General features: G+C 33.2%; 1 protein-coding gene across 4 annotated transcripts in view; it reads right to left on the reverse strand.

Annotated features, from left to right (window-relative positions):
• Nucleotides 1-581: 581 nt before the first annotated feature.
• The window catches only part of LOC138694527 (uncharacterized), a 431,371-nt gene continuing 414,605 nt past the window's right edge, over nt 582-17,347 (reverse strand). For all 4 annotated transcript variants that reach the window (XR_011330963.1, XR_011330965.1, XR_011330964.1 and 1 more), the window contains one exon: nt 582-1,398. Coding sequence is in view for 1 of the 4 variants with exons in the window: in XM_069818340.1 (XP_069674441.1) it covers nt 1,385-1,398 (14 nt within the window). In the remaining 3 variants the exon portion in view is untranslated. The remainder of the gene's footprint in view (nt 1,399-17,347) is intronic.

Consider the following 17,347-nt stretch of genomic DNA (forward strand, 5'->3'; position numbering starts at 1 on the left):
ACATTTCTGTGATGTTGCATAGAGAAACGTAACCATATCATTCAGGTACTACCATATGGTGGTAGATGAAAGAAACGCATTGTCCGATACTACCCGATGTCCGATACTACCCGACTCTCCCCTACAATTTTATTTTTCAGTAATATGTAAATATATTCTAGAAGGATTGGAGTTTTGACCATATCACACCTCAACGTGTCCACCATTGTGTACACAACACAATTTACACAGTGAGGTTAATTCTAAGTTATCTATTAAACTATGAAACTCTGTTGCCTATATAGGTTTATTTATATACAGATTTTAAAAACACGGAGCAAAACTTCAAGAATGGATTCCATTGTAGGGAAGAAGTCAGGTTATAAGAACATGGGTTTGGAAATGCTTAATTCCTGATTTATCATTATGTTTATTTGCTCTGCATGTTCTGTTTAGCAATACTACTACTACTGCTGCTCCTACTATTACTACTACTGCTATTATCTCTTAATTATGCAATAATAATAAATGAGTATTAGGAGTATGAAATGAACAGGAAATTAGGACTTCAAACAAAAGGGAAACATTTAAGACTAGAAAATTCCACAATTTATTATCAAGTCACTGTATGTATTTACAACTTTCTTGCAAATCATATCTCCTCCTACAATTAATGTGACTACAAAACTCTGACGTTATGTTGAACTTATAACATACATTTTCTGAACTTGTTTACAATTCTCATTTAAATTATGTTACTCTTAACACAAGAAAACTATACTACAGGGAGGGATACAGATTTGTTATCGGGACGGAATATGAGTCTCAGCAGCCATATATGAAGGGTTAAGAGCTATAGTGGGCCAAGCGCCATTTATTAAAAATGGAGAAAGCAAGGGTTAAAGTTTAATGAAGATTGACATAGTATTTGGTTTTAATGTGTATACTTTATATTATTTGCTATATGTTTCCATTGAATTATGGTAATAACTTCATTTTAACCCTTGTTTTATACAGTTTTAGTAAATGTCGCTTGGCCCACTATGGTTCTGAACCCTTCATATGCTATTTCTTGTGGCAGACGAGGAAGGTTAACTGCTGTGTTCAAGTCTGGCATGTAGAAATATGATGAAAATTATCCACTCTGAGAACTTGATGAATAAAAGAAGCAAGTTGTCTGTACAAATGCATCCACATCCAGTGAAAAAATTAACACATTGTGTGATGAACTGTTAAAATAAAACCAGATGTGCAGTTATACTTTCTCATGCAGTTTGCAACATTACCACTTGTTATAGTCGTATTACACTTTTCGTTAATTTATGTAAGATGCTTAAGTCACTTTGCGCAGAAATGGAAACTAAGAATGCCTTGTGATGGCTTTTTCCATTGTCGTCCAGCTGTCTCAGGATAGTGAATCTGAAAAACACAAAATATTTATGTTGTAGTAGTAGTAATAGTAAACTGGACAGAGAAATAGGAAGGAGAAAGACACAGGCTTGGAAGGCTTTCTGGTCACTTAAATTCATACTCCTCGACAAAGCTTTAAACCGGAAACTGAGAATAGGCACTCAACACTAGTGTCCTGCCAGTGCTGGACAGAAAGACAGCCAAAAAAACATGGAAGCATGCTAAAGAAGAATGGAACGGAAGATACTAGGCATATCGCTGAGAGACAGAATCTTCAACAGGAAGCTCCAGGAAATCACGGCATCAGAGAACATCGGGCAACGTGCTGCAGCCATAAAGTGGAAGTGGGGAGGACATGTGGCGAGGCAACAACTCAACAGATGGACACAGATAACCACCATGTGGACCACTATACAGGCAGGAGGACCCAAGGCAGGCCGCGAAGGAGATGGGCAGACTTCTTCAAGCGACTTGTGAGAGCTCACTGGTCTACTACCGCTCGGTGCAGAAGTGCTTGTAAGGAACTAGGACACAATCTAAAAGAGAACAACAAACTGTGAAATTGGCTGACTGAACATTATAGTTAGGCTCAAGTAGCATGTATAATAACTTACGTGATGTAGCTCACCATATGAGATAAGCGAGCTTCCCCTTTCTTAGGAGGCCATAACCCTTTATGGAACACAGCGGGCTAATTCATTCATTCATTCATTCATTCATTCATTCATTCATTCATTCATTCATTCATCCATTCATTCATTCATCCATCCATTCATTCATTCATCCATTCATTCATTCATCCATTCATTCATTCATTTAATTTCATTCATTCAGTAGTAATAGTGTCGGTAGTAATGGTAGTATTCTTAATTTCAACTGCAGATATTATTCAGCGACGAAATTACTCAAGGGCGAGAAATACCTGACAAATTTTGTGTGGTAGATCTATGACATGGGACCCCACTTCTCTTCAGAAGCAAGTCATGCTAAGAATTGTATTTCTCTTTAAAATGCATTGTTTTCCGCGGGGTTTGAATCGCGAACTTTGGACCCACCTGCTAGCATGGTATTCAATATTCATTACATCACTGAGGACAACCAAATTTATCGCCTGTTGCAAGAAATTACGTACCGGTATGTACGATGTCTCAGAAAAGAAAAGCGTTTTTGGGGAGCGACAAACTGAAAATAATTATTGATTAGTTGAATAACGGTGAGTAAAAGAGAAGTTTATCACGTGAGTGTGGCATTTCAGAAACTACAATTAGACGGTGATGAAAAAAGATCATTAGCTTATAAGCTTTTTCATTCGATGGATCATCTTCCTATAGGCCTATAGGCCTACCTCTGTTAAGCTGCAACATGGTAGTGGAGTAACCTTATGTCTCGTAGCAACCGCTACTGTGAGAGGCACTTATTTGTAAATGAGAACGTGTTACTATAGATAGGTCTATGTATAAACTCACATTTGAATATACAACTTTTAGGAAATTATCGATTTCACACTACCATTGCAAAAGATCTGTTCGACAGTTTCCAAAACTGTCAATGTGAGCATAAGTACTAAGTACTTCAGAATCATTAATTGAGAAGTGATTATGGAAAACGGTGTAAGTGCCAAATGATAAATTTCACAGAAAAAAAAACTGTTATGAAGATTTACCAAGACGTACATATTTGTACCAAAGTTTAATTATTTAGATTTTAGATGCCCAAACGATGCTGCGTTCCACTACGTTAGTACATTAAAATAAGGCACGCATATAACAACGTTTTCATTCCCCAAAGAAGAGACTAGGACAGAACCATAGACTCGCGCAATACCGGTGCCTGGGAAAGATTGGACTTTTACCTCTTCATTAGTTGTGTGCATCAACCACTTTGATGAAAAATGTGTGGTTCTTTATGACAGCTACAGACAACCTCATGCCATGTTTATGAAATTTCTTCTTAGTTATCCTAAACTTTCGAACGATGTAGTACCTCCTAAATTCCAAAATGAAAGACATAGTCCTAACCCAAGTCCTAGAAGAGAAGTCATAGAAAAACTAAACAAGGAAAAAAGAAAATGTATTGAAAATAGATGTAATAAGTGAGTTTTGTATCTTTCTGGAAGACTTCCCTGCAAATTTAGGTCTGTGAAAATAGTTCTTTAAACGAAATGACGATTGTGCATGGCTAGCCTATACAAATTAAACTGTGATATCAGTGAAACATTAAGTTGATAGTGACAGAAAGGTAGTAAGTAGTCTTATCAAAGTGATTTATAACAACGTAATTTTAAAAGTAAATTAAAAAACAATGAGATTCTTTTAAATGATCTGAAGGATGTGCTTATTATTCAATTGGCAAAGTTTAGTTTGACATCTAACAGTGTGTTGATAGAAAAATAATGTGTCTATGGACAGCAATTTAATGTAGTAATTCAGAATTTTTTTCTGTTTCTGCCAACACAATTTCGAACAATTACACAAAGTATATAAATGACACAGTAGAACAATCGAAAACATTAGGTCTACATTACTTACTTTTTAATTTGTCAATAAATTCAGTCACATATAGCTTAAGGTAGTGTACATTTGAAATTATTGCCTAATACAATTTTCTTTTAAAGCTTGTCATCATTAATATTAATGTAGTAATATAGTCCGCGATAATTTTGTAGACCTAAATGGTTGAGTTCAGGTGCAGGCCTTACTTACTTACTTACTTACTTACTTACTTACTTACTTACTTACTTACTTTTAAGGAACCCGGAGGTTCATTGCCGCCCTCACATAAGCCCGCCATTGGTCCCTATCCTGAGCAAGATTAATCGAGTCTCTATCATCATACCCCACCTCCCTCAAATCCATTTTAATATTATCTTCCCATCTATGTCTCGGCCTCCCTAAAGGTCTTTTTTCCTCCGACCTCCCAAATAATACTCTATATACATTTCTGGATTCGCCCTTACGTGCTACATGTCCTGCCCATCTCAAACGTCTGGATTTAATGTTCCTGATTATGTCAGGTGAAGAATACAATGCGTGCAGTTCTGTGTTGTGTAACTTTCTCCATTTTCCTGTAACTTCATCCCTCTTAGCCCCAAATATTTTCCTAAGCACCTTATTCTCAAATACCCTTAACCTATGTTCCTCTCTCAAAGTGAGAGTCCAAGTTTCAGAACCATAAAGAACAACCGGTAATATAAATTCTAACTTTCAGATTTTTCGACAGCAGACTGGATGATGAAACTTCTCAACCGAATAATAACAGGCATTTCCAATATTTATTCTGAGTTTAATTTCGTCCCGAGTATCATTTACATTTGTTACTGTTGCTCCAAGATATTTTAACTTCTCCACCTCTTCAAAAGATAAATTTCCAATTTTTATATTTCCATTTCGTACAATATTCTCGTCACGAGATATAATCATATACTTTGTCTTTTCGGGATTTACTTCCAAACCTATCTCTTTACTTGCTTTCAGTAAAATTCCCGTGTTTTCCCTAATCGTTTGTGGATTTTCTTCTAACATATTCACGTCATCCGCATAGACAAGCAGCTGATGTAACCCATTCAATTCCAAACCCTCTCTGTTATCCTGGACTTTCCTAATAGCATACTCTAGAGCAAAGTTAAAAAGTAAAGGTGATAGTGCATCTCCTTGCTTTAGCCCACAATGAATTGGAAACGCATCTGACAGAAACTGACCTAGACTATATGAATTCTGCTGTATGTTTCACTGAAACACATTTTAATTAATCGAACTAGTTTCTTGGGAATACCAAATTCAATAAGTATATCATCTAAAACAATTGCAGGCCTACTGATTTTTAAACAGACAATATTTTAAATAAATTAGTTCATATTTTAATGTAAACCAAAGAAAGGAAGATGAACCATTATATTTGTTTAATGTTTTCATTTTGTCGTGTAGTTAGTGTGTTATAGATATTACTTAATAAATTAAGGGAGATGTCCGCTAAGAAGACCTCTATGTACACGATGGTACTTTCTAAACTCCGAACGCTCTAAAATTTGTTATTTGTTTACAGACTTTCAGTCATTATTATGGAAGTTAAAGTGACATTTTCAAATGAATAGTCAATAGTCCATCACTTGGAAGAATAAATATTACACACTACACGTATGAATATATGGATCAGAGATTTGATGAATAAAGAGTATGCATCACAAAACAAATCGAAATTAAGTACGAGTGTAAATAGCACATTAATAAATTTAATGTTCACGTAAGAAGCATTCGAATGTCTTGGAGTTGGAAGCTGCTGTTTCGAAGTTGCACGTATCTCTACTTCAGCGTCTCTCAGGTCGTTTGTGTTTTATGGAAGGGATATCAAGATTCAGGAGTTGTTGCTAGGATACCAGAAAAAGCCTTCCAACGATTGTGTGCAAATTCAGGCCGTTGTTGGAGTCAGCCATACACTGAAGAAGTGAATGCCGATACGCAATGAATTTATGTTACAAGAAAACATTTGAAGACTGTGTTGTGTAGAAAACATAGCAATGAGACTTACGGACACCAATAATACATTATTTTCATTCTTATAATTACTCTAAGAACTCACGATGAATCTATATCTTGTAATTAATATGAATTTTTGCAGTTATTTCTTACCTTCATCGAAATTGCAATAACAGTTTATTATAATTACTTACAGAAAGTAGCAATGCAATTGAAGATTTTAAGTTTCACCCTCTTGAAAAATGCCTTTTGATCATTAAATATTAGTGGAATTTTTGTAAATTGATGTTATATAAGTTAAGTATACTGTGCCATTATTCCGTTTTGCGTATAAGTTGGAAACTAATATTTTACTTAATCGTGTGACAAATTGGTTATAATTAACTAGTGTCTAATAAACAACTTCTCTCTCTCTCTCTCTCTCTCTCTCTCTCTCTCTCTCTCTCTCTCTCTCTCTCTCTCTCTTTACAAATTCAAATGGTCCTATCATTTTGACACACGTCGAACTGATTATTTTCACTTTAAATCATTAAAAACTTAAACAATAAGGACCACCGGCGTGGCTCAGTCGGTTAAGGCGCTTTCCTGCCGATCTGAAGTTGCGCTCGGGAGCGGGCTCGATCCCCGCTTGGGATGATTACCTGGTTGGGTTTTTTCCGAGGCTTTCCCCAACTGTAAGGTGAATGCCAGGTAATCAATGGCGAATTCTAAGCCAAATACCATATCGCTATCACCAATCTCATCGACGCTAAATAACCTCGTATTTGATATAGCGTCGTTAAATAACCAACTTAAAAAATGGACAAAAAGTTTCCTACCAGCATAATAATATTTCCCTTTGGAGCAAGAATGTCATTAAAATTTGAAACGAATTTCACTTCAAATGGAATTCTATTTATAATACTCACTACAGTAAATACAGGGCATTTGTCAGGCGACAGGTTTCACTCAGGTAAATGCCGTCAGTCGTTTTCTGTTATAATACATAGAAAGCGACTGCCGACGAAATGTGTACATTTCCCCTGGATCGAGCGTGGAAATGTTTAATATTGCGTGGTAAGGACAGATCTAAAAACTCCAAGCAGTTTATTTCTTTTTACTATGTCGAAAGCTTTAACAAATTCAATGGATTTTGCAATTCATTTTGGGAGTTTTTTTTCAGGTAAGTCTTAAAGAGATCTAGTTGAATGATATATTATAAATTTACCATTTATTTTTGAAAACAACAAAAATCATTTTAATAATCCTAATTGAACATAAATTGTAAACTGAAGTTGTACGAGTATATCCAATCCAATGTAAACATAGATTAATTGACTTCTTCTATTTAGAATAATATGTCACAATTTTACTCAGGATAAACAACGAATGTAAACATTACACATTTCAAATATAATGGGTCACATTGTAAGCGAGCTTTCACTTACATTAACCAACATAATTTAATAAGACCAATTATGCGCACACTCTTAAAATGTAAGTGAAAACCCGTAATATATTTTGTAAATATTTGTATTCTCACATATTTTACCTAGACTTTAATTCAACTCATTATTCTTACTTTATTGTTTTACCTATTTTATTTAGTGATAATTGATGCTTGATCATGTATTGACAAAGTTGAGGTTAAAATATTGCCTATTCATAAAGTTTTGTCTCATGATGTCGCTAGGCGACAAAAAACGTTCATAAAAACATTAAATGTAATATAAAGGAATAAATCCTTAAATATTATACGATAAGTCATTGACTGAAAAATAAACAATATATTATTCATCTAAATTCAATGGAACCTAAATGCTTTTGATGTTGATATCTCTATTTTTAAACCAAGATTTTGAGTGCATAATAACTACTGTCGCAGCAGGATTAGTCTTTTAGAAAACCATCCTGTTCTTCAGTGTGTATTTTACCTTAATACCTCTGAAGTTGACTTTATTAAAGTTGCATAAAGGTATATTTTATTTTCCGAATTCAGTAGAGTAATCTCTATGTAATTATCAGAATTCGTTCTACCTCCTTTCTATATAGATGTTATTTTGCTGCAGAGTGAGGATTTCTCTTGATAAATACAGTTTAAAAAACGCACAAATATATAAGTAAAATCAGTGCCTTCATGTTTATCGAAAATAAAGGTAAATTTTAACACATATTTGAAAATTTCAACGTTGATTTTTAAAACCTTAGGCGGAGAAGGAATGGTATAATAAAATATTATATACATTTCAAAGAGGATATAACCTAAATGAAAAGCAAGAAGCTTATAATAGTTTATATTACGTAAAAAGTGTACAAAGCAGAGCTTTAATTAAAGAATCTAGAAGTTTACGAACGAGGCACAGTAATATTAGGTGAATGCGCTAAGTTTTTTACATATGTGTTGCATACAATTTTTTTAAGTAAAACCTATCTGAATTATAAGAATATATATTATATAGACTTCATTATAATTAAAATTAAATCTCTGCATACGTATTACTTGCAGGAAGTTTTAGTAAAAGCTATCTGAATTATAAGAATATAGGCCTCATTATATTTCATTAATATTTCATTAATTTCATAACATATTATCTAACGTAATAAAGAGAGCGAAAGCTAATTATTTCTCCATAAAATTAGAAAAATATAGCAATAATTCTAAAATGTTTTGGCAAAATGTGCGAGAAGCGGCAAATATTGAAGTAAATAAAAAAAAAACAATTTAATGAGATTGTTTCTCGAAATGGTTTAATCTTAAGTGATAAAATACACATTGCAACAGAACTTAACTCGTATTTTACAAACATTGGCTTGGATATTGTATCGTCTATAAAAAATAACAATTTCCTTAGCAATGTAACTTCAGTAAATGCTTGTATGTATCTTTACCCCGTACCAGATGACGAAATAATCAATATAGCCAAAACTTTAAAAAAACAATGTATCACCTGGTCCTGATAACATAAGTGCTAAAATACTTAAGATGGTTATAAATTATATTGCCAAACCTCTAACTCATATTTTTAATTTATGTTTTCTAAATGGCAAATTCCCAAATAAATTTTAAAATGCAATTGTGAAACCTATTTTTAAAACAGGAGACAAAAGAAATATGAACAATTATAGACCAATATCATTCCTTTCATGTATTTCAAAATTACTAGAAAAATGTATTAAAGTTCGATTAATGAACTATCTCGATAAATATAATATATTAAGTGATAATCAATTTGGTTTTCGAAAAAAATTCAGTACAGACAATGCAATATATCAAGTTACTAAAAAAATTGTTAGAGAATTTGATCAAGGTAACAAATGTATTGGTATTTTCCTGGACATAAGAAAAGCATTTGATACAGTGAAACATGACATCTTAATTGAGAAATTAGACTTATTAGGAATCAAATATAATGCTTTAAGCTTAATAAAATCCTATCTTAACGACACAATTCAAATAACGGAAATTGACAATTATTCAAGTGAACCTTTAATTATTAATTATTAATATAGGTGTTTCCCAAGGCACAGTTCTAGGCCCTATTCCATTTTTAATATATATTAATGACTTATTAAAAATTGACTTACAACAATACAATGGTATTCACTATTCTTATGCAGATGACACAGTTTTACTTTTTGGTGGAAAAACCTGGCATGATGCATATAATAATTAAAATAATGGACTTAAATTAATAAAAAAAATGGCTTGACATAAATTATCTTTCTATCAACGAAAATAAAACTATCATTATTCCACTCTCATTATCTGAAAATGTAACAAACCTCCTACATCTATATTAAGTATTAAAATACATAATTCTGATTGTTGTCTTATACAGTGTAAATGTCCCGATTATTAAAGAGTCCTCTGAAGTTAAGTATTTAGGCATAATTTTCGATAATCATTTAAAATGGAACCAACACATTAATTTCCTTTGTAATAAATTACGTAAAATAGTATATTATTTTGTTTTATTGAGGAATTACTTGCCAATAAGTTTATTACGTACAATATATTTAACTTTATTTCAATCGGTAATTATGTATGGGATTATAGGATGGGGTAGCTCATTTAAAGCCAATTTTAATCCACTTTATTTATTACAGAAGAAAATAATTAAAATATGTCTTCATAAACCTATTGATTTTCCATCTCAAAATTTGTTTATAGACTTTAATGTACTTAACGTAAGACAGATTTATTGTATTGTATTAATAAAATTCATTCATAAAAATCTAAATAATTTTGAATTGTATTCTCATAGTTATGAAATAAAAGGTATGAATTCTTTAAAATTGTTTGAACCAAAATGCAACACTGTTACAGTATTTAATCATAATATTAATTTAGGCCCAAGAATATATAATAAATTTATATTTAAATATCCTAATCTTGTCAATTCTAATAGTTCTAGTATTAAATTAAAAAAGTTTTGTATGGATTTTATAAAAATTGAAAAATTGTAAATTTAAATTTATATACTATAACTGCAAATTGTATTGTATAATTATTAATTATAATTGTATTGTATAATTATTAATTTCAATTCAGGAATCCGCCCCTGAGCACGAGTTCTACTCTTTCAGGGGCGAGCTAAAGTTTCTCTGTATATTTTATAATTTATGTTACAATTATTAGCAAAAAAAATAATGAATAAATAGATAAATAAATTATAATAAACATTAATTATTATTATTATTATTAATTGTAATAAAATTAGATTATCTTCATTATTATTCGGTCAGGCAATTTTTCTTTCTATGAGTTAGATCACAAGGTAATGAGTTTGCTTATAAAGAACACTTACAATTTTTCTTAAAATGAGTTACATAAATGTCAACTAGGCGATATTTCATGAGTCAGGCCGGAAATTTTAGCGGGTCCTAACATAAAGACAATAGCCAGTATCAACTCCTATTAAAGAGACTAAAATATATTTTTATATACTTCGTGAGATAGTTTAACTTTTAAATCAGAGCAACTAAGAATATGGGATTTTTAAAAGTATTTTTCAGCTTAAAATTTAATAGGGGAGAGCCGGGTAGTATCGGACATCGGGTAATATCGGACAGTGAGTTTCTTTCATCTACCACACGATGATAGTACCTGATTGACATGGTTACGTTTCTGTGATGTCGCATAGAGAAACGTAACCATGTCATTCAGGTACTACCATATGGTGGTATATGAAAGAAACGCACTGTCCGATACTACCCGATGTCCGATACTACCCGATGTCCGATACTACCCGACTCTCCCCTAATCCTACACCAACAGTGAGAAATTTTAAGTGTTGAACAAAGACTAGGGCTTCAACTAGATGAGGTTAGGTTATTTTACGCTTTTTCAATATCTTAGGTTATTTACCGTCTGAATGAGATGAAGGTGACAATGCCGGTGAAATGAGTCCGGGGTCCAGCACCGAAAGTTACCCGGCATTTGCTCATAGTGGGTTGAGGGAAAACCCCGGAAAAAACCTCAACCAGGTAACTTGCCCTGACCGGAAATCGAACCCGGGCCACCTGGTTTCGCTGCCAGACGCGCTAATCGTTACTCCACAGGTGTGGACTGAACTAGATGAAGATACACTCTATGATGAATTATGTTTATTAAAGGAAGTGGTTTCTTCCTTTGCGAAAGATGAACATTTGGCAAGTATTGGAAAACGTAAATATTTTCAGGATAAGGATGCCTCAGAGAAAACTCAACAAATGAGAATAACAGTCTAACATGTGTTTGCTATTCCCTAAAATATGTTTTAATGTATTCAGTATCATGAATAACACTTGGAATGATGAGAGAAACCGTTTAAGTTCACTAAAAGCCGAACTTTGCATCAGGAAAAACCTTAAATTTAGTTGTGCAGAATTCTATCGCTCTATAAGAGACGGAAAAGTTCTTGAAGCTATAGTAACAAGCTCCAAATACAAATTCAAAAAGTGAATTTTAAATACAGAAGCAAGATTATTACTTCTTATTTTTTTTTATTTTTATTTTTTTTTTTGCTCATCCTATCAGTTAATCATCATCAGTAAGCTTATATAAAAGTTTACAGTTAGACCTAAATTAAAGGAACTATTCCTCAGCAGATTCTGTATTTAGTATGTTTTATATATTCAAACTTGCATCTGTAAAATGACTAGTAATTTTATTTACCAGATTTGGGAAGAAATTTTGTAGAGGGCTAGGAAAATTGAAGCTTGTTGCTCCTAAGAAAGTAACTGGGGCATTATGAGAAGGAGTTTATTGTATTTAAAGTATGGAGTAAAGTAAATGATGTCACTCTTTTAAACGATGTGATGTTAACATTTCGGCATGAAAAACCAGAAGTACTGAAAGAATCGTCAACATAGTCAACAAATTCAATGCAGAAAACAGTTGTGTGTGCCAAGGAAAATATTAACACTGAGAAATTTTCGGAGGCAACGGTTTTTTAAAGTGAAATTCTATGGGATACCAGCCTATAAAGTAGAGAGTCCTTTCTAGAGAAGAAGTGAACATGTTTTAGAGAGCTGACGATAAAGTAATATATATTCAATGATAAAGGATTCTCTTCTTACTGGCATGTTGGTTTAAGGCGAGTGAAAAGAAAAGAATGGAAAACAAGATTCGGCAATTAAAAAAGAAAAAGGAAGTGCAGGAAAGGTGAGTGCATTAGCAGAAGAAATGTTATGGAAAAAAAATCAGTAATGTGGTATAAGAGAATAACAATAGCAATAGAAACAAGAATATGATAGAATTGAACAGTACGGAAAGGAATGAACCAGGGTCATGGAAAGTGGTAATGGATGAAATTAGGGAAAGAATGGATAGCTCCGTACTATTAAATGAGCTAAATAGAGAATGGTGTGAGGGCATTGGTAAATAAGATGAGTGTTTAGAAAACTAGTAAAAAGTGAAGGGGAATAGTGTAATAAAAATAGGGGATAATGAGCGTTAAGAATATCAAGCAATACCAGTAGGCCTAGAAAGAACAGATTTGGTGTAACAGTCTACATGCTAGTGAAGTGTCATGTGACAAATAAACGATTAGGATTTGTTGGAGTTATGTAAATTGATTTGATAGTTGAGAACAAAAGTGGTGTTAGAACTGTAGGATAGAAGTAATTGAATAATTTAATAAGAAAAAAGGGGAGGTATAAAGTAAAATTAAAATATGAGGAGAAAAAGAAATGAAATTACAAAAAAATATATAATGGTGAGTTATGGTATACCTTAAGTACAGGAATGTGAAAGTACACCATAACAGATATAGCCTAGATGCTCCTTGACCAATAAATATCATGTAATCATATAATGTAGCCTAATATCATATCACATCACATCACATCACATCACACCACATTTCATAAATCATATATCACATCACATCACATTTCATAAATCACATAACATATCATATCATATATCATATCATATCATATCATATCATATCATATCATATCATATCATATCATATCATATCATATCATACCATAGACATCATATCATATCATATCATATCATATATAATATCATATCATATCATACCATAGACATCATATCATATCATATCATATCATATCATATCATATCATAGACATCATATCATATATCATATCATATATCATATCATATCATATCATATCATATCATATCATATCATATCATATCATATCATATCATATCATATCATATCATATCATATCATATCATATCATATATCATATCATATATCATATATATCATATCATATCATATATCATATATATCATATCATATCATATATCATATATCATATATCTTATCATATCATATCATATATCATAACATAACGTATCATACGTGATCATATCATATCATATATCATATGTCATGTCATTTTTTTATATAATTACAGCATACCCCATTACCAAAGTAATACTACATGCTTTCACTTTCTATGTAGTACAAAAAAAAAAATATATATATATACATATATATACAATATTTACAATTTGTTAATCCTAATTAACTTAAAATGTCTATGTTTGTATGGTCCTTGTGTTCTATCACATATTTTTACCACTGTAGTAGTGCCTGTTCATGTCACACATTTCTAAACTCACTTTTAGTTGCTGTTTTATCACACATTTTTGTTTTACACTACATTAGTTGCTGTTTTGTCACAAGTTTATAGATTTTATAAATTGATTGAACACTTTGAGGTAACTGTTCACAAGCTGTTCGCAAGTCAGTGGCCAATCTCCTCCGTTCATCCTGATGTCTCTCATGAGCGACGTCCTCTGCTGTGTGGTGTCTGCACATTCATAAATAAGATGATTCACTGTTTGCTGTCCTCTGCCACATGTACATGTTGGGTCGTCTATAATGTGGAATCTGTGAAGGTATGACTTGGTTCTGCCGTGTCCTGTGATAACTGCTGTGAATTCTGGAGTTGAAGGTATTGATAATTTTAGTCTCTGCTTAAATGACGGGAAGAAGGACTTCGTTGATATGTCATGTAATGTCATGTCATGCCACGCCATGCCATACTATACCATATCATATATCATATCATAATATGGGCATTTGTGGAGCTTATAGAAGAGAAGAATATGTAACATAATAAGAAAGATAAAACATAAGAATATAACACAAACACAAGTACACAAAAAATGCATCATACTAACATAAGAAAACAAAAACACACACATGATTGCAACCTCATTCAAGAAATTAAATTATAATATCGCATACAGAACAAATAATACTCTACAAAAACATCTCAACACACAAACAACACCAACAAGCAAGTACAACCATACAGACGTATACAAACTCAAATGCAACACCTGCAGTAACTTCTACATAGGACAGACAGGCAGATCATTTCAGATTTCAGACACATTACAAAGAACACATTACAGCCATAACAAAATTACGAAACATTTTCACATATGCAGAATAAATCGCAAATGTTAACCACACCTACAAAGACATCAACACGGACATAGAAATTCTACACATCCAACCAAAAAGCCAGAAACTAAACACACTAGAACAATACAAAATATACAGTTACACAAAAACACATTCAAATAAAATTCTCAACATACAACTCAATTTCAGAATACACACACTTTTTGACTCCACATCACACTACACAAACACACCCCCCACAGGAAACAAAACAAAAGGCGCCAAGACCAGCAAGAACCAGTTCTGATGATGGCCAATAGCAGGCTAAACGTGTTAACGAGGTAATATAAAATTTAACATAAGAAAGACAAATAATACGTTTTCCGAAGTGATATAGTGTTAAAAGTTGTGTAATCAAGATGTATTATATAATATAAATATCAATTTACTCCACCAGACATTTCAAATATCAAAAGGCTGAAGCTATGAATGCTTTACTTTCTGTAAATTTCGAGTTACTTTTCCGTAAAGTCAGTAGGGTTATTTCGGACATTTTAAAAATTAACGTTATGTGCGGCACAAAGTTGTGATAGAATTTAATACTTCCGTTAGAACTAATAGTTTATTATCCAAACTGTTTAGTGATCGTTAGTCCTAATAAAATCTACAGAATTTCTAGCCATAAAGCATCGTAGTTGACTATAATAAAATTACTATTCCTTCACCACTCCTTTAATTCGTCGCTATTAAAGATCGTCAGTTGCTGTTGAAGGTAACGTTATACGGAGAATCATTAAAACAAAGTATCAATATTATTCAGAGTCGAAAATGACAGAATCATTCTGAGAAATGTAATAAAAAAGTAAATCCACCTTGTGTGTTACAAGAATCCAACTTTCCGATCGAAATTAGGAATGTGGTGCAATGGTGCAAACATTCCTCTTCGTACACATTCTCAGACACGCGAGTCACCCAGCTTCTTCCTGGCATTGTTAACCGATCGTATGGAAACCACAGAGATCCGGGAGAGATAGGCCTAAGTGATGATTGCATTAGCGGTGGAGTCAAATTTTTAATCTCAATCCATTTGAAGTCCGTCGTTTACAGTGAAGGGATCAAAATGTTTTTAGTATTTTGTGTAGCTCTCCTTTAGTTGACCAGTTTCATGCACCTGTCATGAACGAACAACACACTCTACTTTATGTAGAAAGCTTTAACTATATGATAATTTATGTGGACATGCAATGTCTGTGTATTCTTGGAAATTCTTGTGAGTATAATATTCTTCCAACTGAGCTCAGTTTAGAGCTTTCGTAAATGCTTAGTAACCTTCTGGTTAAGGAACACAGTCCTCATTGAATCATTACACACATAGGTATTATATTTATATCCTATATAGGATGTAACAAAAGTACTGGGACACAGCGAGTCGCACACACCACACACATGCGCGCGCGCGCGCACACACACACACACACACACACACACACAGAATAGTGTATCGTGTGAATACAAGAAGAATAAGAGGAAGACAAGGAAAAGAAGGGGGATACAAGGAAATGCGATGGTCAATTCCCAAGTTACCACTCTCCATTCGTAAAGAAGAGAAAGACGTAGTTCTACGTATATCAAATTTGTTTCTTCCACTTCATTCTTTGTTACGTCACAATCAAAATTGAATTTTAATGGTTAAATATTATAACAGTCTATAAATTTTTAATTATTCTGTTCCTAGTCAAACACAATTTGCTCTTTCTGAGAAATGCCATTTCGATGTGCACGAAAGACACTTCAGTTGGGTGGGTCTATAATTTTACACCAGAAATCGAACACAGGACAGCTGTATACGCTATCCCTTAACCACAACGAAAGGTTTCCATCTGTTATATTTCAGTATAATATAAAATTTCTAGAAGTCTACAAATAGAAAACGGCATACGGTGTAAAAAATAAATTACTCCACGTAGACCTATAAGTTGCTCGCTGGTATGCCAGTCTACTCAGTTGCAGCCCGACTCGTTCCCACATGCGCCGACAATTCTTCTGTTCATTTCCTCACTTGAAGAGCTGCCATTTATGAAATACTTCTGCTTTATTGTAATTAGTTCAACTATTCAGCAGATCTAAAGTCACATGATACATTATAATGCAGTTCCTCTTACATAAATGACAAAGAACTGACAATCGCCAACGGCTGTTTTGCATTATGACGCGGGGAGCGAGTAACTATCCAACAGAGTTCACCGCTGCGCTGTGAAGTAACGGCTAGCACGTCTGACCGTGAACGAGTGTGGCCGGATTCAAATCCTTGTTGGGACTAGTTACCTGGTTGGGGGTTTTCCGGGGTTTTACCTCAACCAATTGAAGCATAATTACTGCTTAACTTTCGGCGTTGGACCTCAGACTCATTTCGCCATCATTAATTCACATATCATCATCCATACCACAGCCCGGGTTAAGTTCACGATGCGGCGTGCTGTACTTGTACAAGAGCGCGGCCGTTTGGCTACCCAATCATTCAAAGAACAGAAGTGGTAAACACAATAAGCCTCAGGCTGCAATGTAAGCCTTTGGGTCCTTCCTCCGTACAAGAGAAAAAAATCATCCAACTGAGGCTGCATTCGGA

This window comes from Periplaneta americana, chromosome 2 (assembly GCF_040183065.1).
Source record: "Periplaneta americana isolate PAMFEO1 chromosome 2, P.americana_PAMFEO1_priV1, whole genome shotgun sequence".
Classification (NCBI taxonomy): domain Eukaryota; kingdom Metazoa; phylum Arthropoda; class Insecta; order Blattodea; family Blattidae; genus Periplaneta; species Periplaneta americana.